Source organism: Odocoileus virginianus, chromosome 17 (genome assembly GCF_023699985.2).
Source record: "Odocoileus virginianus isolate 20LAN1187 ecotype Illinois chromosome 17, Ovbor_1.2, whole genome shotgun sequence".
NCBI classification, from domain to species: domain Eukaryota; kingdom Metazoa; phylum Chordata; class Mammalia; order Artiodactyla; family Cervidae; genus Odocoileus; species Odocoileus virginianus.
This window is the reverse complement of record NC_069690.1, coordinates 25,847,335-25,872,170: the sequence shown is the minus strand read 5'-3', so window position 1 is coordinate 25,872,170 and position 24,836 is coordinate 25,847,335. Positions and strand designations below refer to the sequence as shown.

Here is a 24,836-nt window from a genome sequence, read left to right as displayed (position 1 = left end):
AACAGGTGCTCTTTATCAGCCTAGAGGGGTGGGATGGGGAGGGAGAAGGGAGGGAGGTTCAAAAGGGAGGGGATATATGTATACCTATAGCTGATTCATATTGAGGTTTGACAAAAAACAACAAAATTCTGTAAAGCAATTATCCTTCAATAAAAAACAAATTTTAAAGTCATTAAAAAAGCCATCTATCAAAATAATTTAAGACCTGGATTAAATATTGCAAAATGGTATCTACCATCTATAATCTTAGTAAATAGATCTTGGCCCTGTTACTTTCCAAACTATTTGTAATACTTCAGAGGGTTCCCAGATGGCTTACTGGTTAGGATTCTGGGCTTTCACTGCCAGGGACACGGGGTTCAATCCCTGGTCAGGGAACTGAGATCCCACAAGCTGTGTGGCCGAAATAAGAATTTAAAAAAGAACTCATGAAACAAAATATGACAGAGCCAATTGAAAATAGAAAATTATCAGCAAGTCCTTTAACTTCAGCTTTAAAAAATACCCTAGTATTCATAATCTCATTGTTGGTTTGAGGCCAAAACGAAGACTGATCAGAAGTGACTTGAGAACCGTCTAAGAAAAATACCCAAAGAAAATATGCCTCCTGGTGGTGATGATAAGGGTAGTCACTTTTCTGCTTCTGTACTATACCTCTCTGTACTTTTCTAAAATTATGTATTATGTTGTTTAATTGCTAAGTCGTGCCCAACTCTTTTGCCAGCCCATGGCCTATCACCTGCCAGGGTCCTCTATCCAGGGATTCCCAGGCAAGAATACTGGAGTAAGTTGCTATATCCTTCTGGGTATCTTCCTGACCCAGGGATTGAACCCTTGTCTCCTGCATTGGCAGGCAGATTCTCTACCACTGAGCCACCAGGGAAGCCCATATAATATGACAATCAGTAGAACTGCTGAAAAAGATGTTACGTCAGTATTGTTTTAAAGCACGACGAGGCCTATTTGTTCGATCCCAAAGCCAAGACAGAGCAATGCCTGGCACACAGTTTGTTCAGTGAAAGAATGTACTGTCTGTGCTTGTTTTCCCGCCCCTGCCCATTAGCAGGGATCAGCCTCAACACTGGAAATGGAACAGCAGCCCAGGCAGGGAGTCGAGCCTGAGTATTTTTGCCTCCCACTAAACCACTCAACAGACACACTTTTGGTCAAAATTAGTAAACTTTATTTAAAGTTCAAAAAATAAAATAACAGACAAAAGGCAGCTTTCGCTTTGTTCTTCCCAAGGATCAGATGTGATGACCCAGAGCTGGACCTACCCCTAAGAAGTTAAAATACCCTTTATCCCCAATCAAGCCACAGCAAGAAGGATGTCTGATTTGGGGACAGGTATGGGGTAGTGGGGCAGGAAGGAGACCACCACAGAGGATGAGTGGGTTCTGAGACAGCACAAGTAGAGAACAAAACAAAAGCCCCAGCAAAAACGGGTCTGGAACCTCAACAGGGGACTGTCACAAGGAGCTATGTACAAGGGAGCAGACTGGGGCTGTACCCCACAGGGGAGCAGAGGGGCAGGGTACCTCAAGGCCACCCTCCACTTAGCCAGGTGCCGCTGCGCACAGCTCACCCTCAGTTCTCCTCATCACTGTCATCCGGGCTGATGGCTGGACTGGTGAGACTATAGGTGGGGCTGGTGGGCGAGTAGCCGGGGGAGGTGGGCGAGTAAGTAGAGCCTTTGGGGGAGGTGGGTGAGTAGGTGGGGCTGGTGGGTGAGTACTTGGGGGAGGTGGGGGAGTAGGTGGGGCTGGTGGGTGAATACTTGGGGGAGGTTGGGGTGTAGACGGGAGAGGTTGGTGAGTAAGTAGGCGATGTGGGTGAGTATTTTGGGGTGGTAGGTGAGTAGGTAGGGCTGGTAGGTGAGTACTTGGGGGAGGTGGGTGAATATTTTGGGCTGGTAGGTGAGTACTTGGGAGAGGTGGGGGTGTACTCTGGTGAGCTGGGGCTATAGGAAGGACTGGTTGGGGTGTACTTTGGTGAAGTTGGGCTGTAGCTGGGTGAGCTGGGGCTGTAGCTAGGCGAGCTTGGGGTGTAGGTGGGAGACTGTGGTGTGTATCGTGGGCTTGAAGGAGAGTAGCTTGGCGAGGTTGGGGAGTAGCTGGGTGAAGTCGGAGAGTAGCTTGGAGAGGTTGGGCTGTAGTTGGGACTTGTTGGTGTGTAGTTGGGACTAGTAGGTGAGTAGCTCGGTGACGTCGGGCTATAGCTAGGTGATGTTGGGGTGTAATTGGGACTGGTTGGAGAATAGTTAGGACTGGTGGGCGAGTAACTTGGAGAAGTTGGAGAGTAGCTTGGTGATGTTGGTGAATAGCTTGGAGATGTTGGTGAGTAGCTGGGCGAAGTGGGTGAGTAGCTGGGTGATGTGGGTGAGTAGCTGGGAGAGGTGGGTGAGTAGCTGGGAGAGGTGGGCGAGTAGCTGGGTGATGTGGGTGAGTAGCTGGGAGAGGTGGGCGAGTAGCTAGGTGATGTGGGGGAGTAGCTTGGGGAAGTGGGCGAGTAGCTGGGTGAGGTGGGTGAATAGCTGGGAGAAGTGGGTGAGTAGCTGGGAGAGGTCGGGGAGTAGCTGGGTGACGTGGGGCTGTAGTTGGGGCTGGTTGGAGAGTAGGATGGAGAAGTAGGGGAGTAGGAAGGGGAAGTGGGGGAGTAAGAGGGACTCTGGGGTGTGTAGCCTCCAGGGGAGCGGGGCTCATAGGCAGGCGATGTCGGGGAGTAGCTGGGAGACATGGCACCCCCTGTGGGAGAGAAGTAGAGAGGTGTTAGGTGATTAGCGATTCATCCAGAAGGCAAGACCAAGGAGAAAATGAACTTGGCCTTGACAGACAAGGAGCACTCACCTGGTGAGGGGATATATGGGCTTGAGGGGCCTGGGGAGCCCGGGGAGCCTGGTGTGGGAGACCAGGCCGGGGAGTAGCCAGGGCTGAACCCGCTGGCGTCTGAGGCAGCACTGGGAGAGAAGCCTGCTGCTCCCGGGGTCATCCCGCTCCCTGCAAAGAGAGAGATGTTTGTTAAAACCAGAGCTGGAGCCCCATACCTTCCCAGAGCTCCAGGGCCCCCAGCACCCCAACATGGGAACCCCTCACGAGCCCAGCCCACCCACCCTCTGAACCACCCAGAGGGCTGTCTTCCCAAGCAGCCACTCACCAACACTGGGGGACCAGGCGCCGTAGGCTGGGGTTGCACCCTGGTTCCAGGGTGTCATGGCTGGAGAAATTCCTCCCATGGGACTGGGGGCCGAGCCGAAGAACATGCCGGTGGCTGCAGAGAGGCACGTGGTGACTCATGAAGAACACCCAGGGCCTGGCTGCCCTCCCACCCAAGGCCACCCTGCTCCCACCTCCACCTCACAGACCCTCATACTCACGTCCGGCAGCCCCCAGGCCGGGGATATTGGTGGGGATCTCCATGCCATACTTGCACTTCTCCGCATCCAGCAGGAGGTCAAAACAGCCGGTGCCAGCCGGAGCCAGCTGGCCCAGCATGATGTTCTCGGACACCCCTTTCATGGGGTCACTCTCTCCGTGCGCAGCTGCTTCCATGAGCACATCCACCTAAACCTCGGAAGAGGGGACACGCTGTCACCCCCCCACGCCCCACATCCCACCCGACAGAGGAGAAACCACACCAAGGCCCATCACTCAGCCAAGGAGGCCCTCCTCCCCATCTACTCAGAACGTCTCTCGTACCGTTTCCTCAAAGGAGCACTTCATGAGAGGTCCAGTGTCCTGGCGGTTGACCCCGTGTCGAGTGATGGCCATCAAGTGGCCACGACAGGTCATGGTGTCACACAGGAGAGCCAAGTGCCGGTAATTGACATAGGAGCCATCGAAGGAGATGACGTGGTACAGCTCCCGCTCCAGGGCCTTCCGTACGGCCTCAATGCCCAGCACCTGGTGTGCGGATGCAGGGGAAGGGTCAAGACCCGGTTACTCTGCTCTCCTCCCACTGCTACCAGCACCCACATTCAGAGTCAGGAGTCCATGAAGCCCAAGTGCAAAAATGGATTCAGGCATGAAAACAACCAGATCACAGAAATGTCCTGAGGAAAAGCATGGACCACAACCACTGCCCGAGACCCAGGGGCTCACCGTGAAGATCTCCACGATGTCGTTGGATGTGGTGCGCACAGGGTCTACATCCTTCTCACTCAGCACGCGCATCAGGCTCACGCCGTCCGTCTCCAGGATCCACTCCTGCAGGGCCTTGAACTCCCCATCCTCTGTGATGATGATCTTCTTCTTGTTGTCGGTCTGCGGCAAGTGCATGTACACCTGGCAAGGGACAGAGCAAGCTCAGGCTGGGTGGGTGGCGGTAGGAGGAAGGAAGCAGGGGTGGACGGGCAGTGGGAATGGCCGGCTGACCTTGCTGATCTGCTCTATGCCCTGCAGGGTCATGTCTGTCAGCATGTTGGACTCGATGCAGCGCAGGAAGACGTCATCGTCCATCTTGTCCACCACCTCTTCCTCCTGTGGCAGAAGCGGGTCAGACCTCTGAGAATCCTCCGGCATCCCCTGGCCTCACCCCAGACCACAGCCTGAGCTACAGAGCCGGGCCTGGCCCAGACCTACCTTCTTCCTTCCAATAAGGTTACTTTCTAACATGTTTTTATGATGGTATTTAAAGAAACCTCAGAGAAGACAGCCTCACCCACCAGTGTAACACCATTCTGATTCTGCGCACTCCAAGGACTGGAAGCAAGCACATGGTGCCTCCACTCCTGGTCCCTTTCACACACCCACCACCCACCCACCAATGCCTTGACGTGTGACCCCATTTAACAGAGGTGTATTGTCCTCGCTCAGGACGCATCCACATGTTATCCACTCTCCACCAGTTCATATGATGTTCTGAGCTTTTAGTATTAAAAGCGCCAGGGATCCACATGTGCCGAACAATTTTTTAGGAGCCATGCCTAAAGGAGTGAAGTCACTGGTCAAGCATTTTCCTGGGTCTCATTATAGGCACTGTTACCCCACCTTCCCAAGGATGCAGCCGTTCCTACTGTCTGACCTGCCCTCGGGGAGGAGAGAACCAGGTGACCGGGCTACAGGGACACCCCCACATCAACACCATCTGTTCATCCATGTGGCACTATTTCACATTTGATAGATTTTTCCCTGCTAGAACTTTTGAAAATCATTGTTAGCCACCCTCCACCTCCAGTTCAGATGGTGTGACTAGCATTCAATGCTGCCTTCATTTTAATGTCTATGGTCAGGAACCAGATTTAATGGTTTTCTGTGTCTGACACAAAATTTCTGCCTGGGTCCCCTTTACCTCTTGCATCTTATTTTCATCACTGTTCATGATACGGATCCGGAGCACCAGCTTCTCTGCGTTATCATCATTAAAGATGCAATTCAAGTCGTCACCAAAACCTGAGGAGAAATGAGTGAGGAAGATGGCAGCTGCAGCGCTACTTCCATTTGCAGTGTGTCCATAGTTCTTCCCAGTGGGCTCTCTCTCTTTTGGCTTCCCCCTCCTCACAGAACCCTTCTAGAAAGAGGGTGGGGAAAGAATGAGAAGGAGAAGGCAGTACAGAAGGGACCTGGAAAAGAGGTGCCCTGGGAAAGTAGAACCAGTGCCTGGAAGTTGGTGGGTATGGGCGGCATGTCCAAGATGAGATCGCAGGGACAGGATGGGGAGCGAGGGGAGCCTGGGCAGGACCTCCTGGCCTCACCAGCATTGATCTTCTCGGCAATCTGCTCCATGGTCAGCTTCCGGTCAGTCATGTGCTTCCGGTCCAGCTCCACCCGCAAAAGCCAGGGGGAGATTCGGGCCACATCAAAGTCAGGCATCTCATAGTAGACATTCACCCACTCTTGATCCTCAGCCACCACCGTGCTCTGGGGGTTGGGGTCATAGTAGATGGCCGTGTTGGCGGTCACCTTCCTCAATGTTGTGTGTTCCAAGCGGCACAGAATATCCTGGAGGAAAGAAGGATTCTTGACACTCAGGCTCTGTAGGCCTCTTCAAAACCCTCTGGAGAAGGAATTCCAAACCCTCACTGAAAGGAAGGGGTCCCCTCCTCCTTCCACCCAGAAACCCATTACCCAAGTCCCACCTTGGCTCTCTCTGCATCTCGAGCAGACTGGCCCAGTAGGAAGACGGTAAGTGACGGGGTCTTTGGCTTCTTGGAAATGTTGATGAGCTCCTTAAGTCGGGGCACACCCAGAGTCACGTTCTTGGCAGACACACCAGCATAGTGGAAGGTGTTCAAGGTCATCTGGGTGGCAGGTTCTCCTAGGGACTGTGCAGCCAGAGCTCCCACCATTTCCCCTGGATGGGCCTGGGGATGATGGGGATTAAGAAGAGCTGCTCTCAGAAGAGCAAATCTGCCTGCCTACCCCAACCCCGCCACCCCCGGTAAACAAGAGTGAGGTGCTGTCAGGGCTGGACAGAAGCATTTGGAAAAGGGAGAGACTTAAAAGATCAGAGTCTATTTGATCATCCCCTTCCTCAGACAGCATTTCAATTTACATACGCCATTCAGTGCCCAATGCGTTGCACACCCAGGAAAAGGGACTACGCCATCTAAAACCTTCATTTCTAAAAGCACTGCATCCTAATTATGAGCTAAATATTCACTTGATAACAGTCTTTCAATCACATACCATAAATGATAACCTTTTAATTGGAATCATATAGTATATAGCCTTTTCAAATGGGCTTTTTTGCTTAGTGATACTATTATTCACAGTTGATCACTGTCTTTTTATGGCTTGACAGATCATTACTTTATCACAAAATAACATTCCCTTATCTTGTTTATCCTTCATCAATGGATGTACATGTAGGTTGTTTCCACTGCTTGGCTATTATGAATAAACTGCTGTGAACACCTGCAGCAGGTTTTTGTGTGGATACATGCTTCTTGGATATGCTCCTAGGAATGAAATTGCTGGGTCAGATGGTAACTCTATGTTTAAACTCTAGAGAAACTGCCAGACTGTTTCCCAAAGCAGTTGCAACATCCCCTCCAGCAGTGTAGGAGAGCTCCAACTTCTCCACCACCCTCACCAACACTTGTTTATTTTTTCTTTTAGTCATCCTGTGGACATGAAGTGAAATCTCACTGTGGTTCTGAGTTGCATTTCCCTAATGACTTATCATGTTGAGCATCTTTTATGCATTTACCTCTCCAAGGCTCAGCAGTTATCTCTGCAACATGGAACTAACACTAACAACCCCTCCTCTATGAAGGTTGTCTTAAGACTCCTGAGGAATACCGGAATAAAGCCCCCAACATAGGACCTGGTTCACAGCAGTGTCTCAATGAAGGAGAACTCTATCAGGCATCTATGGGCAGAGGTGGGAGGTTCCCAGAGAAGTCAACAGCTCAAAAGAGAAAATCGAGGCTGGAGTGAGGAGTACAGGACTCACAATGGCTTGGTTGAACTTGGACTCGATCTCTCCAAGCAGCCAGTCAAAAGCCTCTCCACTGAGTCGGAACTCCTCGGCCATACGGCGGGAACACAGCGTGGACCGCAGGTGGATATTAAAAAGCAAGGTGGCGTTCTCCTGGGCCTGCCGGCTCAGGGGGTCGTCCCCATTCACAATCACCAGCTTCTTGCTCAACTCCTTGACTCCTGGGGGCCAAGCAAGAGATAAAAAGCTTGTAGACTGGGACTTGCCAGCAGAGCCTGGCCTGGCGGCTCCGCAGCAGTTACTCACCCTCTACCACCTTGATGGGGTGCAGGTCGGAGGGAAGGCGAGGGTTGATGTGGAAGATCTTCTGAGCGTTCCAGATCATGCGCAGCAGGTTGCAGGGGAGGACAACCTAGGGCAGGAGGGCAGGGAGGCAGGACCCCGAGTCAGGGCCAGCTGGGCAGGGCCAACCCCTCTCTAGCCCAGCCCTTCGTGCCCATACGCACCTTGCTGTCGCCAGTTGGGAAAATGACTCTGAGCACCTCCCGGTCCTCACGCATCCGCTCGAATTCTCGTTCTAGCTCATTCTGAATGTGTGCATTGCTCAGCACATCCTTCACCAGGTCCTCCTGCAGGGTGCGCCGCAGGGCCCTCTCATTGGTGTAATCAAAGCGGAACCTACAGGTGGCAGTGGTAGAGTCAAGGTGCAGATCCCAGCCAGAACAGGGTGTGACTCCTGAGATGTGCAGCCCATAAGGATGGGCTGTGAAGAATCTTGGGAGGGAAACAAGATCCAGAGCCAAGGCCACCTAGCAGCCCTGAACTTGTGCCCGCCCTCTGGGCTTGCTCTGCATCAACACCAGCTCTCTGTCCACCCTCTCCCATCACGTGGCTGCTGCCACACAGGTAGGGAAGGAGCATGATAAGGTTAAGGTTCACTGCAAGATCCGGTCCAGGTGATCTCACCGTGGGGGGTGGGGGGGAGACGGGGACTCCTACAACCCTGGCCCTGAGACCCAGGGGCAAGAACCACCCTCCAGCTGCCTCCTCACTTCTTCTCAAAGGCCTTGTTGGAAGGCTTGAGGGTGGCCAGGTTCTGGAACTCGACACTCTCGCCCGCCAGGCCATCCTCGCCATAGCGCAGCTGCACCACCTGATTGATGGAGTTGCGCACAGTGGCGTCGTACTTCACCATCACCGACTCCATAGACTTTATCAGCCGCCGCTGGATGTATCCTGGGAGCAGATAACCAACTGAAGGGCCCGAAGCAAGAACAGGAGCCTCTCTACCTTAGGAAGAGTGCTGCTGGCCACTCTGGTCCTCAGGGGAGCCAGCTTGTGGCCCCTGAGACCCGAGGCCTCCTAGGGAAAGCCATGCCCACCATCACCCAGATGGAACCAGGGCCCAGTAGAGACCCCAAGGAACCACCCCCACATGACTGGTCAGGAGCAGACAGCCTCATGCTCCATCCCCATGACATGGAATGCCACAGCGCAGCCAGAACAAGGCTGTCTGCCTAACTCTTGACCTTCAGTCTCTGCTCTTTCCAGAGAGGCCAAAATGACTTCCCTGGAGACTGAAGACTTCAGACTGAGAACCCCACTCAAAACCCCCAAGGCTTTCTCCGCCTGGGCTCCTCCCTGGGACTGGCTGGTGGCTGGGGCCTCACCAGTCTCAGCAGTCTTGACAGCTGTGTCGATCAGCCCCTCACGGCCCCCCATGGCATGGAAGAAGAACTCGGTGGGCGTGAGGCCGGCCAGGTAGGAGTTCTCCACAAAGCCTCGGCTCTCAGGCCCATAGTCATCTTTGATGAAGTGAGGCAGGGTCCGGTGCTTGAATCCAAATGGGATCCGCTTGCCCTCCACGTTCTGCTGCCCGACGACAGCAATGACCTGGGGAACAGAAAAGCTGGGCTGTGTCCCCTCCCTCGAGTTTCTCAGTGCGTTCCCCCTAGCAGCACAGCCCTCCATTTCTCCTCCCACTTCCAAGGGACCCTCTGCTGGAAAAAAAAGACTCCCCACCTGGGAGATGTTGATCTTGGAACCTTTGGCCCCAGACACGACCATAGACTTAAAGTTGTTGTATTCAGACAGTGATTTCTGGGCAGAGGAGCCAGTCTTATCTCGGGCATCGTTGAGAATGCGGTTCACCTGGTTCTCAAACGTCTGCCGCAGGGTGTTCCCTGGTGTGGGCTCCAGCTCATTGTTATGTGCCTTCTCGATGACCTGGTGCAAAAGGAGGCGGAACTCTCAGGGGGACATCGACCTCTGCTGGTCCCTGTCCCTCTCAGTCCCATGTCCCCATCACTCCTCAAGTTCAAAGCCACTGGGAGCTTCTGGTTCAGTCTCTGCCCAGCCTCCCTCCTCACCTCTATTACATCCTGCTTGGCCTTTTTAATCGTGTTCTGAATGTCTTGGTAAGTCTTAGAATCAGCGATGGAGTCCCCAATGCCAATGGTATGACCTGGAAATGGGGAGAAGCATCAGCAACACCTTCTTTGGGCTCCCAAGAAACATGAGACAGACTCACAGCCAAGAGCATAGATGGAGGGAACCAAACCCAAGGAGGGAAGAGAAGGGGAGGGGAGAAGAGCAGTCAGCAGTGAGAGGGTGAGGGGGACAGGATTTGTAAACAGAACTTGGTGGAGCCCTAGACTTACCCTCAATGAGGAGCCAGTTGTTGATGACAGTCTGAATGTTGGAGTAGAAGAGGCGAGTGATGTCGTGACCCATCTCAAGGTAAGAGATGTGGACCAGAGAGCCAGCTGACGTGCCCAAAGACTTCTTACACAGGATGCCCATGATCAGCTCGCCATTCTCCACCACCACCTGTAGAGAGAGCACCATTCATGGCCCCTGCTGATGCTCCCGGCTCTGAAGCCCTGCCCGTTGCATCAGGAAGCCAAGCCCCACCTTAGTGTCCCCGGGAGAGATGTGCTTGTAAGGGCCGCTGTCCTCATCATCGGGGTGGGTGCTATGGGTGCGGATACAGTTGATGTGGCCGGGAATAATGAGGGAGAAGATCTGCTTTCCTGTCCACAGGGGCCGGGGTTTCAGGATGGCTGGCTGTGGGACCTTCCCGTCCCACGTGGACAGGAACATCAGGAGGTTCATCACTTCCCCCTGGGAGGAAAAGAGTGAGAGAGACAGGAAGTCAGAACTGCAGGCGTCCCCACTTGTGAATGTCAGGGGAAGCCTCCCAGCCCAAGGGGGAAAGCCAGATCTTGGAGACAAAAAAATGGCAAAAGAAGTGTCTGCCAAACTTTCCTGAAAAAATTCACTGTGATAGTTCAAAATTTCAGAGTCATTTTTCTTTAAACAGTAATTACAAACTACTTTTAATAATTAGAAAATAAAGACAAAAGAAAAAGAAATAGAATTTTAACAAAGTCTTTCTCTCTTTGCCTTTACTTTCCAGAGGATATTTGAAATTACATGACATTTTAAGAGATTAAACATGGAGCTAAGACCATGCACTGTTTTCGGTCTTGATCTTTGCTAAGCCCGTCCCCTTCCACTGTCTCACATACAGGTCAGTACATAGCCAATCAGCACAAGTCACTGCCCCTCCCCCATCATTGCTGTGCTGGGCACTGCCCACCCAGGTCAGGTTCTCCCCACCTCCACCTGTCCCAGATCACACACCCGCTCCAAGAAGACATCCCTCTTGGTGAATTTGCGCACTGCAGTCAATGTGTCCTGCACAATGCCCATGACCGGACGATTGCTCTGGGGGGTTACAATCATGCGTGGCACCATGGCCAGCTCCTGGATCTCAGCCCGTGTCTCCAGGGACTGTGGCAGGTGCAAGTTCATCTCATCCCCATCGAAGTCAGCATTGTATGGAGTTGTCACACTACAGTGAAAGAGGAGGGTGAGTCAGGGAGATGTTCCAGTGAAACCCAGGGAGGAGCCCAGCCCCACCACCTCACTCAGCAGGCGGACGGACCTAAGATTCAAGCGAAAAGTGGACCAGGGCAGGATGCGAACCCGATGACCCATCATGGACATTTTGTGCAAAGTTGGCTGCCGGTTGAAGATAACAATGTCCCCATCACACATGTGCCGTTCCACCTGGGGAGGTGAGAGGCGGGAGAAACCTCAGTCAAGGAGGGGTGCTAACAGTGAAGTTATAGTGGACCTGAGTTACTTGAGACAGGCGACGCTGTGATGTCACTTCACTTAAAATGCTTATTAACCACCTGCTTTGGGCCAGGTGCTAGGCTAGATTCCAGGTTATCAGAGAAAACGAACACACGGTATCCAAACCGCAGGGAAATCAGTTGGGGGAGAAAACCTCAAGGTACTCTGACCATGAAACCTTCTGCTCCAGGCACCCCCCCACCCCCACCCCCACCCCCACCAACCTTCCTTTCCTGTCATGTGTCCTTCATGCTACCCGTGGGTTTATGTGATCCCCCTACCCTCACTGCCGAATGCCAGCAGCTGGAAGCTACAAGCTTGCCTAGGACAGCAGGAGTCTTTTAAAAAGGCACAGATTCTAATAAATACGATAGCCTCAGCTGGCCTGTGCCAGCCGGACCCCCAGCCTGTTACATGCCTTATAGCCAGTCTGCAGGTGAAGGTCACTGGGCTTGGGGTGGAAACGCAGGTCAATGCGATCACCGTTGTCCCGGATGATGTACTTGGCTCCTGGGTACTGGCTGTTCCCCCTGCGCACTAGTTCCTGAAGTCTAGGGAGAGGGATGCAATCAACAAAGTGCTCTCTCCAAAAAGCCCTGTCGTCATTCCTCCCCCAAAGCCACAAGTGGCGCTTGAATTTCTCAACTTCAAAGCTCTCTCAGAGTTGAGAGAGCACCCCTATCATCCTGGCCCCTCCAGGAAGGGCTTCTGAACTGAGCACACCTGTCAATGTTGAAGGGGGTGACAATCTCCGCAAAGGTCATGTTGGCAGCAATGGAGCGTGGCACGCCGACTTGGTCAATGGAGAGATTGGGGTCGGGGGTGATGACAGTTCGGGCTGAGAAGTCCACCCGCTTGCCCATCAGGTTCCCACGCACACGGCCTTCCTTCCCCTTCAGTCGCTGCTTCAGGGACTTGAGGGGACGCCCAGACTTCTGCATGGCCTGTGAAGAGACAAAGGGCAGGGAGCACCCCAGCAGTCAGCACTGGCTCCCACTCTGGCCCCCGCCCCTTTCTCCAAGGCTCCAGGCACGGGGACCCTGCTGACTCACACGAGGCAAGCCAGGCAGCTCGTTGTCTACCATGGTGGCCACGTGGAACTGGAGGAGCTTCACGTCCTCGGCGATGACATGGGCAGCTGCGCCATTCTGCTCATTGCGCCGAAGCTGATTGTTGATCTTGACAATATCGGCCAGTTTGTGGGTCAGGTCATCCTAAGGCAGAAGTCAGCACCGTCACCCACCGTCCAGCCACCCTGCACGTGCCAGCATACAGCGTCTCTCACCCCCGCCCCTAACCACGACCCTGGGCGGCAGCTCTGGGCTCTTGGCTCACAGATCCAGAAGCACCTTGATGGGCTTTAACCCCCTTAAGGGGCTCACTAAAGGTCATACAGCCAGCAAGTGGCAGGTGTCTTCAGGCCAGGATAATCTGTCTAGCACCCTGCACACCTTCCCCATCCCACCCCCACACACACCTTTGCCCAGATACCCAGCCTAGCTATGAAGTGGGGTCCCACAGCTGCTGACCTGGTTGCGGGCAGAGCCCTGCATCACAACAGCGGGCCGCACAGAGAGCGGGGGCACAGGCAGCACAGTGACGATCATCCACTCGGGCCGCGCATAGCGCGGCTCCATGCCCAGGACAAAGCACTCCTCATCGGAGATGCGCTTAAAGATCTCGTGCACCCGCTCGGGGCTCAACAGGATCTTCTTCTCTTGAGAGTCCTCATTGACATGCTTCCATTCTGCATATAGCTCCAGGCCGGAGCGCCGGATCCGGGGCTGGTACCGTCCGCAGCCACCGTGGCCCTGCCAACAGGACAGAGAGGCCATCAGAGCCCAGAGGGTGGGTTGGCCAGCCCCTCGCTCTTTGTGACCTTCAGGTCCTGCTGCTTCTGCTGTCTTCTCCCCTTTCTTCCTCCAAGACCACCCTGCCCCTCGCCTGCTCCCAACAGTCTGGGCAGCCCCAGTTACCTTTTCTTTGGTCAAATCTTCATCGCCCTCAGGCTGCTCCACACCAAACTTGTTGTCCATCTCCTCCCCGCCCTCGCAGATGTTTTTGCCCTTGCAGAGGTCATAGACGTGTGTGAGCCGCTTCTTGGGCTGCCCCTTGGACTTAGCCAAAATGTCCTTGATCTTCGGGTTGTTCTGGGAAAAGAGCAGACAGAGTAGGGTCAGTTGGGGATGCTCCCCTGCCTCCCCACCCCCCTGCCCCCAGCTTCCCCAGGCCAGAGCCTGTCTCCCACTCACAGAATCCACAAGCAACTTGGAGCAGAAGAAGCAGACACAGCGCAGAACTTTCATTGTCTTGACCAGGAAGCCAACGTGGAACACAGGCTTGGCCAGCTCAATGTGGCCAAAGTGGCCAGGACACTCTGTCATGTTTCCTGTGGGAAAGCACACGCCACATGTTCCTTCCAGCACTCACCTCGGAGGCCAGGTCTCTGGGCTTCCACCCTCAGTCCTAGTTCTCTGTGAGGTCAAGCCTCTCCCTCCCTCCAGGGTCCACGCCAGTCCCCCCCAGCGCTCACCTGCACAGGTTTGGCAGCGGCCTGTTCTCTCAATCACTCCCTGCCTCGGATCCATCAGCCCCCCGAGCTTGGGGCGGCCTCCCTCGGTTGTCTCCGGGTATTTGATGCCGCCCTCTGTCACAGACATTCGTTTCTATGGAAAAGAAAGGCCAATACTAAACTGAATCCCTAGTTTTCAGACTTCATGGCTGGGGAGCTCTTATACTGAAGCCTCAAAGGACCCCAAACTACTTACAAAAGAACTAAGCAGGTTTAGCTTGGAGTGAGAGGAGTTGGGGGGGGGGGGGTCAGTGTGTGTGATATTTGATTCTGAAAATGCCAAAGTCAAATACCACAAGTCAGAAGTTCACTCTGGTCACCTTCTGAGTGAGACAGGGCATGCAGACTAGTGTGTGGGCAGCTCTGGGCTCCACACACATTAGTCATTCCTTTGGGTTGAATTCTAGGCCACTGTCGTCTATAGAATTTTACCGCAAAAAGAAATAAAGCTGTTTCAAGGGGGGAAATAAAAGGAAAAAAAAAAAAATCAATGCCTTGTTTCTTTCCCAAAGCTGAAATCAAGGCCAGAATTGGGGTCTCTGGCAGGAATGTCCCCGTACGGCCACCCACACCTTGACAGCCCAGGTGTGCTGCCCCAAGATATGCCTGTCAACTCAAACCTCACCTCCTAAAGTTAGGTTCTTTGCCTATATCCTTGTCACCTCCTCTTTCTCAAGGACTTGGGCCAGCCTGAATCCCTTCTGTGTTCAGACATTTTAGGATAAGACAGAAGAAAGGGGTGCTAGAGCAAAGGGTTGGTGAAAATTATTTGGAGCACAGAAATTTTTTTTTTTTTTTGGAGCACAGAAAATGTTCAGGGTGAATCCTGGAGCCTCAAGAGATGGCTTGGGGGTTTTGGCCCTTGGTGAGAATCCTGGGGAAGGTACAGCCAGGACTCAACGGGACCAATTCAGTGGAGGAAAGGGAGAGAAGGCAGAGCTCAGAAACAGGTACAACTTGGAGAAGAGACTTCTGCTCTGAGCTGTTCAAGGAAACCCATGGCAACTTTTCACACACTGAAAACCAGAAACTTTAAAATTAGTTAAGCTTTGGTCTACTAAACTTCCAGAAAGAACAACTCAGAAGTATTTAATAAAAGCTTCTATTTTGAGTGTCAACTTCATGCCAGGCACTAAACATACCTAATGTACCTTGTTTCTCTAACCCTAACCACTAACCTGCTGTAAGTGAATTCCTATCTCTTTGAGATGAGAAACCTGAGGCTATATAGTGACTGCCCAAGGCCTCAATCTCAAGGAGCCAGCAGAAGTCAAATCCAGCTCTCTCTGATTCCAAACATATGCTCATCATCCTACAGTACTGCAGCAGAAACAATTAGTTAAACTCAAGGACACCCAGAGCACAATTCACCACGGCCAAGACAACCTAAATGCTCATCAACACATGAATGGCTAAAGATGATGTGGTACATATATATAATGGAATATTACTAAGCTATGAAAAAATGAAATAATGCCATTTGCAGTAACATAAGTGGACCTAAAGATAATCATATCAAGTGAAGTAAGTCAAACACAGAAAGACAAATACCATGTGATATCACTTATGTGGAATCTAAAATATGATACAGGGACTTCCTTGGTAGTCCAGTGGTTAAGAATTCACCTTGCAATGCAGGGATCACGGGTTCAATCCCTGGCTGAGGAACTAAAATCCCACGTGCTGCCGGGCAACTAAGCCCGTGCACTGCAACAAAGACCAAAAAGTAATAATTAAAAAAATAAAAGACTCAGCTCAGGCAATACTTCTTCCAGAAAGCCTTTACACAGCCTCCCCAGGCAGAATGGTGCCCCTCCCATGCTTCCACACCCCTCCATCATTGCACATCTCATAACACAATGAAGTTATCTATTGGGATTTGTCTTCCTCATAGATTCTAAGCATCTCTTGGGCAGGCAGCATTCCTCTATTATTCTGGATCCTGTCAAACTGAACTAAACTACTTAGGACCCTCCACTGCATGGAAGTAACCTCAAAGAACCTGAAAAGAGAAAGGTTGTTCCCTTATAGTCAAACCAATGATCCTCTCATAATGAAATCCGATTAGCTACTGCTGAGTAGTGGTCTACAGATACAGGACTAAGAGGTTCTGAACATCCACAATGCTCATCCAGATGACCTGATGAAACCTCAGGGAGACAGGTCCTGTGGTGACTAAATTCATGAAGCCAGTCCCCATCAGCTGCATCGTGTCTCATGAGACACACAACAGAAGGGTCTACTTACCTTGAATGAAACACAACAAAGCAGGAGCAGGCCTGAATCTGGCTTCCAGAAGTCACTAGAGACAGGCCTAAACACTCAAGGCTTTTCACGTCCCTCTACTCCAAGTCCATGCTCATCAAATCAGCCACCTTCTAAAGACTCCCTCTGCTTCCAGGCATTGAGAGTGGGCCAGGGGCTGTCCTGGAATATTCTGGGCTAACCCCTCTACCTAAGTTATATTTTGGATTACACACAAAACACTTTAGCCCCCAATCCTTTATTGGTTCGCACTGCCCATATGGTATACATTTGACTTCCAAGGGCTCAACACTTCTACTCCAACTATAATAGATTTCTCAAAATTTCTTTTCTTCACATGCTCTCCTTTCCAGCAAACTTATTTTCAAGGCCCAATTCATATGTCATCTCTTTATAGAGCATTCTCAACTCTTCCTAGCCTTATCTACACCCCAGCAAAGTTCTCAGCCCATTGTTAATTACTTGGTTTACACATCTGTCTCTCCCACTGGACTGTAATCCTTGAGGGCAAGGATCATGTTTCATTTGTTTAGTAAAGTAACCAGGACAGGGTAGGGGCTCAGTGAATACCTGCTGCGTGTGTAGGAAACCCCTCACTGAGTTATAAATAATCTGACCAGGATAACCTTCTGATTCACCATTGTAGTCCACACTCCACCTAAAAGAGTATATTACTGTTTCTTCCTGGAATAAGTTGGAGTATAAACAAATTGAGTTATGCTTTCCACGGTGGACAACTGCTTTTAATGAATGGAGGCAATGCCTTCAAATGTAATCAGGAGCCCACTTCCCCCGACTCTGTACAAGCTTTGCATAAAGCCTCAGCAGCAACCCTCCTTGCTTCCTTCCCTTCACTTGGCAACAGCCAAAACCTTCCTCAAAAAGCAAAGACGACCACTGTGTCTTACAGTCAACCTAAGAGCCCTCTCTATTCAACATATACACTACTCTCAAGAGGTCTGGAAAATATTTTACCTTTAATAGTATCCATGCCCCAAGAAGCTTCTCCAGGCCTAAGTGTAACTTTGCTATTCCCTCTAACACGAAGCATAATATAAACGGTAAACCTTGCAGACCAAAATCAGTCTCGCAAAAGCCCACACACCAAAGATGATGCCTGTGAAATTCTGTGAACAGCCTTCCATGCTTTTCAAAAAACTGCAAGTATATTCCCATTCTTCCATAAATGGAGCCTCATTCTGCATACTGTTGAGAAACCTTTTCCTTTTTCCAGATTCCTAAACTTCAGCGGTTCACAATGTCCTTACTGCCTCACTACCTCTGACAGCCAAGAGAGATCCACTTGTTAAAATACCTGGATCCAAACAACCTAGTAACGATTTACACAAGAGCAACTTAACAGCCCTTTGAAAAAACAATACACAAAAACTGAGACAAATATTATTTTAATGTATTAAAATAAAAATAACATTTTTACTTATCCAGAATAACCACAATTACTTATGACACCTGTTGCGCACCGCGCTTCTCAAATCTTAGAATCAGACAGGACATCACCACTCTTATCTCTGGGTCTACCTAATTCTTGCCCAGTATTTAGCAACTGCTAAAACCCCAGCTTCACAAAGATATGACGTCATCGAAAGGGATCTGGCGCCATCTAACGCTGAAAAGAAAGCTGCTCAATCGAGTGGTTCCCAAGGCATCAGGCAGATAGATGAACTGTGCCTCTCCTGAAAATGTAAAAATCTCCCACTGGACCCCTGTGGGTGCTGCGGTGCCTCAGGAGTTTGCAAACAGGGAGTCAGGGGACTTAACCTATTAAGAAAGTTTTATTCTAATAAACCCTGTGTTATTAAATAGAATTCCTATTAGTAACTACTTACATGACCTGTAATTTCAAACAGTATCATTTACAAACAACGTTGCAGTAAAAATCCATGTATATTTTTATGTACCTGTCCAACTATTTGTTCACCCATTTATTTGAGTAACTTTTACTACATGCCTATTATGTGCCAGGCACTATTTGAGATGCTGGAGGAAGAGAGGTGAATAACAAAGTCCTACATGAAATTTACATTCTATTCCAGAAGTAAGAAACAAAAAAACTAATCCTTTCAAGTACTGACCAGCTATGAAGTAAAATAAAGTCAAGACTGGGGGTTAGAGATGCAAAAAGATGCTACTTAAACAGGGTGGTTGGGGAACAGCAGCTAATGATACGACATCTGAGCAGAAAACATACTGACACAAAGGAACAAACCTGCAGAGGTCTGAGCAATGTTTTTCTAAGCAGCAGGAACAGTGAATAATGAATGAGGCAGGAATGCGCTCCTAGTTCTGGATCAACCAGCAGGTCAGGGAAGTTAAAAAGCAACAAGGAGATTGGGAATGAGATGGAGAGGTCAGCAGGGATCAGAAAGCACAGGACCTCACAGAACAGAGTAAGGAGTCTGGAACCTTTGAAGAGAATTCCATGCAGGGGAGAGATATGATTAAAAGATCTCTCTAGTTGCTCTGCAAACTCTAACAAACAACTAGGGTCTGGGACCACTGTGGTACCCCAAGGGAAAGATGATGGTGGGGTGAACCATGGTAGCTAAGCCAGTCATAAAAGACTGGATTCCACATTTTGAAAGGCAGAACCAACAGGCTGGCAGACAGACTGAGCAGAGGCTGGGAGAAAGGGAGGAGTCAAAAAGATGGCTTTTGGGTTTAGGGCCAGAGCCACTGGATGCACTGTGGAGCCCTCTGTTGCTTGCTGAACCAGGCAAGACTGGAGGAGCGGCATACTTGAGGAGAGACATTAATAGTCTTTTTTAAGGATAAATTTTTGTAAGTGCAGCACTGGGCCAAATAATATGCATATTAAACAACCCATACTGTCAGACTGTCCTCCAAGAAGCTTATACACCAATCTATCCCTACCAAAAATTGTGTAAGCATGCCTATTACCCAGTGCTTTTGTCAACAGGGAAAAATCAGATAAGAAAAAAAAAGTTTGTCTTTAATTTGCATATGTCATTAGTAAGCTAAATATTTATAATGGCCATTTGTAGTACTTCTACGCACTGCCTATTCGTATCCTTGATCCTCTTATCTAGATTTGTGCCTTCCTGATTTTAAAGTGTTCCTTGTACATTAAGAAACCTAACCTAGTCCATCACGTTGCAAATACGGTTTCCCAACCTTTTTTTCAGCTGTTCACGGTGTTCCTGACTAACAGAAGTGGCTCTTATTTTTACGTAGTCAAGTTTGCCTTGCTCTTCTTTGTAGATAAAATGCTTAGCTGGGTGCCTATCACATAACAGGCACTCAATGAAATTTACCCATAATTCACTCATTCCTACAAAGGGTTTTTCCCCTGGTATCAGGATCCAAAAGCTATCTATACTTTTTGAGTGCTTTAGTTTTACTTTTTAGACGTCAACCTCACCCCATCTGGAATTTATTCTGTGTGGTCTGAGTTCAGGAAGTTCTCATTCCTGACACAACTTTCCTATAGCTGAGCCCCTGCCTCTAGCAAAATTGTCTCCATCCACAAACAGAGTTATTCAATTCCATTCTTTCCAGCTCACTGGCTTCCTCCAGTTCATTCCACAAAGGAGTTTGATTTGGCCATAGCCCTCCCTGCTCCCTGGTCTCTCCTGCTTCCACTCTAAGTCCTCCTCCCCAGTCAGTTCTTCATAGAACAATCAAAGTAATAATTTTTTAAAAAACGTAAATTTGATACCACTCTCCTGCTTATAATTCTCCAATGGCTTTCTACTGAAAACGGAATGAAATCCGGATTCCTTACCATGATTTACAATATCCCACCTGGCCTGCCCCACCTCATGCCTCTCCAGTAATGGTTTAATAACACTCTCCTTCTCACCACTAAACCCCAGCCACTGTGGTCACTTTTCAGCTTCCAGGGCACACCCTCCCTCAGGCCTTTTGCACTTACTCTTTTTTCTGCCTGAAAAGCTCTTGTCCGAGAACCTATGGCCTAGGAGACTGGCTGCTTCTCATTATTCGGGTAATGTCATCTCAGGCCTTTCTAGACCCAGACACCATCCCATCTAAAGAAGCCTCACTTCATTCACTATCCATCGCATAACACCGTTTCACTTTATTCAAGGCACTTGCCCTTAACAGAATTATCTTGTTCATTTATTCGTGTTTATGGTCTGTTTTCCCTGCCCCTTCTTAAAGAAAGTGCTCTAGATTCTAGAAGATAGGGTCCTCGTCTTTTTCAGTTCTGTATCCCCAGCGTCTGTTCTGCCTATCGCGGAGCAGATACTCGTTAATATTTGTAGCAGGGGGAAGGAAAAAAATTGGGGGGCTCAACTTCTCATCCAAACTTGTAAAGGCCTCTTAGCATTCGTGTCATCTCATTTAACGTTGGTGACTACGGTGTGGAACCAATCAACCCCCTTCTCTCCCTCCTGCTCACCCTCCAGCCCCCACCCCACCCTCCAGCCTGTTGCCAGGCCCCCAGCTCGGACACAGCGCTAAGCTTGCTGATCCCCTAGGAAAATTTAACTCTGGCTAGCAGAGGTTGGACCCAGCACTGCCTTGGCGCCACTAACCCATCTGGTCCCCTTGGGCAAAAGAAGTGCCAAGTCTCCACGGCTATCGTCAAGCCCCGCCCGCGACGCGGGAGGGAGGAGCAGTGGGAGGGCAGAGCCGCTTACCAGTTCATCCGGACTGAGGACTCCGAACTGCACTCTCTTGATGGTGCGCAGCGGGCATGCGCTGTCCCCGGAGGGGGGGCCACCCCCGTGCATCGCGGAGGCAGGCGCGCTGCGCAGGCGCAAACCTCAGTACAAAAAGCCTGCGCCGCCTCCACCTAGGCGCTCAGACCCCGTCCGGGCGGCCGCCGGGAAGGACCTCCCCGAGTTGGGAGGAAAAAGCCGGAGGAGGGAAAGGTGGGGGAGGGAAGGAGGCGGGGAAACGAAAAGGGGTGAAAGGAGCTCTCCTCCGCCTTTCCGGAGATTTTTCCGTCTCCCAAAAAGAAAAAAAAGAGGAAGGGAAAGGAAAAGGTTTCGGGGGAAGAAGAAGAAAAAGGGAAACGAATAAATAAGTAACCGGGTTCCTGAACGGCAGAGGTTACGGCAGTTTGTCTCTCCCCCTTCCGGGAGCCGCCTTCTTCTCCAACCGTCCCGGCCGCGCTCTCGGCGCTTCTGAGGAGAGAACTGGCCGAATGACGCCCTTTATAGATTCGCCCCAGCTTCCCCCGCCCCTTCCTTTCCCGCCCTCCTTTGCGCTACGGGGCCGCCTGCGCCGGCGTGCACGGGGCGCGCGCTCGAGTCGTTGATCGTCGCTCCTCAGCTCCCTGGCTGGGTGACCTTTTGAAATGACGTTGGGGAAGGGAACTTTTTTACCCTTCCGCCTCCCTTCGCTACTCCCTTCAGCACCGAGGTTTAAGGTTTAAAGATTCAAGGATAAATATAGGCCAGTTTTATTCTAGTTTGGCGTGCGGTTTCATCTTTAGCTAAAGTTTCTTATTAATATAATCCCCCACGCTGGAAAATGGTCTGTTCTGAGATTCTGTAATGAAGGAGGCGGGGCCGGTCGGATCCTCCCAAGTGGGTTCCCGGAGTGGGGGAGTGCGGGGGCCATTCTTGATCATGAATATGCAGTAATCTCTCTGAATATGCAAGAACAGATCAAGATGGCGAGGCCGATTGCTGGTCCGGAAGTAGCTGATAGCTGTCTAGCTGCCTCCTGGGACGGGTGGGCATCTCCTGGCCTCTGATGTAGGGCGCTGTATGGAGTTCTGGTTCTGGATCCCCGACCTGAGCCGCTCAGAGGCCTCAGCTCTGCGGCCTGCTCCGGAAGGACGTTGGCCACCGCCGTCCGGGAGAGATCACGGGACCGCGACAATCCAAGAAAAGCAGATTAACCATTGGGCGGGACACAGAAGTCCTGAGGGACTAGGGGTCAAGGCATCTGAACATTAGGAAATCCTCCCCCTCCTAGAGTATTTCAAAAATAAGATGGGGCGGAAGGTGCGGGGATCCCAGGGGATTCTCCAAGCCGGGGGAAAGGGGGGAGTAGGACTTCCACTGTCCTTCCAAAGCAGAGATGACACCAACTGCACAGCCACATTCAGAGTGATCCTTGTTTGATGTCAATATCACGTCACCACCCCAAGGCGAGTAGGTATAACCACGAGGAAGGGAAACCATCGCTCAGGGAAAGAAAAGCACACTCCCTTCCCCCAGCGCAGCTGCTTGCTCCGTTTGCCTGAAAGCCCCAAGCACTCCAGCCCCAAAGCTCTTCTCTCTGCTGCCCAGGGGAAAATCCTCTCCGTGTTTTATGGCCTGCCTGCCTCAGCCCCTTCCTTGGACCTGCTCCTCAGACCTTCCTTCAAGCCCCAGCCTAGACGCCAAATGTGTTGGTCTCCAGGCTTATTACAAGTCTTCTCGGCAGTCCCTCTCCACCAAGTCCCCAAGTCATCCTTGACTCAAAGGGGTATCTCTCTCCCACACCAGTTCTTTCCTAGTCACTTGTTCTCCCATGTTAGTATTCCAGTTTGTCCTTCTATTTACCCAGCCCCCACCCCCACCCCCAGGCTCTCAAGTTGGATCTCACTTCTCCACCTGCCCTTCCCTCTCACAGCTGAGGTTCTGGGCAGTGATAATGGCGATGCTGCCCAAAACAACCCCTGCCCCCATGATGTCAGAAGGTGCCACGGTCTCATAGAGCACATAGTACTGCAGCATCAAGGCCACCACCACCTCAGAGTGCAGGACAGCACATACCAGGGCGGGGTGGGCCTTAGTGACCGCATAACTCACACACACAAAGGAGACTAGGGCAAGAATCCCCACTGCCCCCACACAGCTCCAACTCAGAGGATCCTTGGGCAGCACGGGGGTCTGCAGCATAAAGAGGCCTGGCCCAGAACCCACCAGCCCCACCAAACCAAACAGGAAGGCCACCGTTGGTAGGCAGGAGGGAAAGTTGAGGGAGCGATACACCAGGAGCCCCAGTGACAGTGCCAGGCCACCTAGGAAAGCAAGCACATAGCCTAGGGCGGTGTAGAGGCCCGTGGTCCCCTCCTGCAGGGTCCCTAGTCCAGGTCCCACAATGATGATGAGTCCCAGAGTGCTGCCCAGCAAGCCACACCAGTCATAGCCGCTGAGACGCTGGCTCTCAAGGCAGAAGGCGAGGAGAGCAGAGCAGACAGTGGAAGAACCTTTGCGGACGGTGGCAGCATTGCCAGCAGGCACCACCTGAACTGCACTGTAGGCACATCCGATGCTGAGGACGTTGAGCAGGGCGTGGAGGCAGGCCCGACCTCGGACATCGGGAGGTCCTAAGAGGGGGTCACCACGCAGTTTAAGTAGCAGGGCAATGGGGAGGTGGAAGAGGCATCGACAGATGAGTAGCTCCAGCGAGGGAAAGTGGGAAGCCTGGTAAGCCATACGGGAGAAGGGGCCCACGAAGCCAGCAGGTAGGCCCCCACCCAGCAGGGCCACGAGCAGCCCCTTGGTGGCATCGGAGGGCCGGCAGCGCTGGTGCGATGGGAGACTGGGCGGAGTAGAGGGCGGTGATGGCTGCGTGAAGTCAGGCAGGTTGAAGTAGGGGTGACTGCCAGCCTGTTAGGGAGAAAGGAGCTCGGGCATTAGGGCAGCCATAGTCCAGGGAACATGGGACAGGGCACATGCCAGGCTGAGTTCTGGGACCCTGTGGGACAGTAAAGGGGCAGGCTGTCTTGCTGAGGAACTCTTGGGAGCTAGTCAGGGCCTGAAAGATGGATGAGGTGGTACAGTGTGGGCCTTGAGTCGCTAAAGCAGGAAGCAGGGAGTGAGCAGTCCTGGAGCATCGTGTTTCTTGGGGTAAGTTGTTCCTGGGAGGAGAAAAAGAGGACCCAGGGATGCTCTGTCGGTTTGAGGAAGGGGAGGCGGCCTCAGGTGCTGTGTGTCCATGTGATGTCACGGGTTCCAGGGACATCTAGGAACACTGTGATGAATTTCACTTGTGGGCATCTAGGAAAGCTGGGCAGTCTCAGGGAAGGAGGGGAAAGGGAGCAGCCAGGAGCTACAGAGAGGGGGGCCCTGCTCCCCTGCCCGCCACACTCACCATCTTTCCTTGGACTTCCTCCTCTCCTGACTCAGGGACCCTCGGCCCTTCAGAGCTCCAGCCATTGTGACCTGGTTGGAGGGGTTCTTCCCTGGAACCTTCCTGAGGTGGGGGTGGAGGTTCTTCCCTGGAACCTCCCTCAGGTGGGAGTGGGCCTGTTTTCTCCTTTCCAACTCTGCTTTATTTCTCTGTGACCCCAAAGTCTGTCTGGTTCCTTTTTTTTCCTCTTTTCAACCATGTCTGTAGTGAGACGTCTTTGGTTCTTAATTATTTGTTTTGCCCTGTTTCAGAAAGCTTTTATGGACAGCACCTCTGAGGGCCAGCTCCTCCATCTCCTGAGTTTTGAATTTTTGACTACCAGGGAGGAGTCTTCAGGACTGTCCCTCTGGAGTTTCAGGAATGTTTCTTCTCTGTGTGCTTCCACCTGGTGTTGTTAGTG

General features: G+C 51.5%; 2 protein-coding genes across 2 annotated transcripts; both read right to left on the bottom strand.

Annotated features, from left to right (window-relative positions):
- Nucleotides 1-1,160: 1,160 nt before the first annotated feature.
- On the bottom strand, nt 1,161-21,475 carry POLR2A (RNA polymerase II subunit A). The gene is made up of 29 exons (XM_020915185.2): nt 21,001-21,475; nt 14,054-14,186; nt 13,773-13,909; nt 13,497-13,670; nt 13,050-13,331; nt 12,573-12,734; nt 12,244-12,464; nt 11,939-12,071; nt 11,327-11,451; nt 11,023-11,233; nt 10,291-10,500; nt 10,038-10,206; nt 9,747-9,841; nt 9,400-9,603; nt 9,048-9,270; nt 8,430-8,613; nt 7,884-8,055; nt 7,684-7,789; nt 7,393-7,598; nt 6,074-6,298; nt 5,690-5,936; nt 5,287-5,387; nt 4,371-4,475; nt 4,098-4,280; nt 3,696-3,899; nt 3,374-3,560; nt 3,154-3,267; nt 2,847-2,996; nt 1,161-2,744 (listed from the first exon to the last, which is right to left on the bottom strand). Exons 1-29 carry the CDS (start codon nt 21,091-21,093, stop codon nt 1,588-1,590), a joined length of 5,913 nt encoding a protein of 1,970 aa, XP_020770844.1. The 5' UTR covers nt 21,094-21,475; the 3' UTR covers nt 1,161-1,587.
- A 937-nt stretch (nt 21,476-22,412) lies between these two features.
- Nucleotides 22,413-24,480, bottom strand: SLC35G6 (solute carrier family 35 member G6). Its single transcript, XM_020915186.2, has 2 exons — nt 24,398-24,480; nt 22,413-23,913 (listed from the first exon to the last, which is right to left on the bottom strand). The coding sequence occupies exons 1-2, from the start codon at nt 24,398-24,400 to the stop codon at nt 22,900-22,902; spliced, it is 1,017 nt and encodes a 338-aa protein (XP_020770845.1). The 5' UTR covers nt 24,401-24,480; the 3' UTR covers nt 22,413-22,899.
- Between the last annotated feature and the right edge of the window lie 356 nt (nt 24,481-24,836).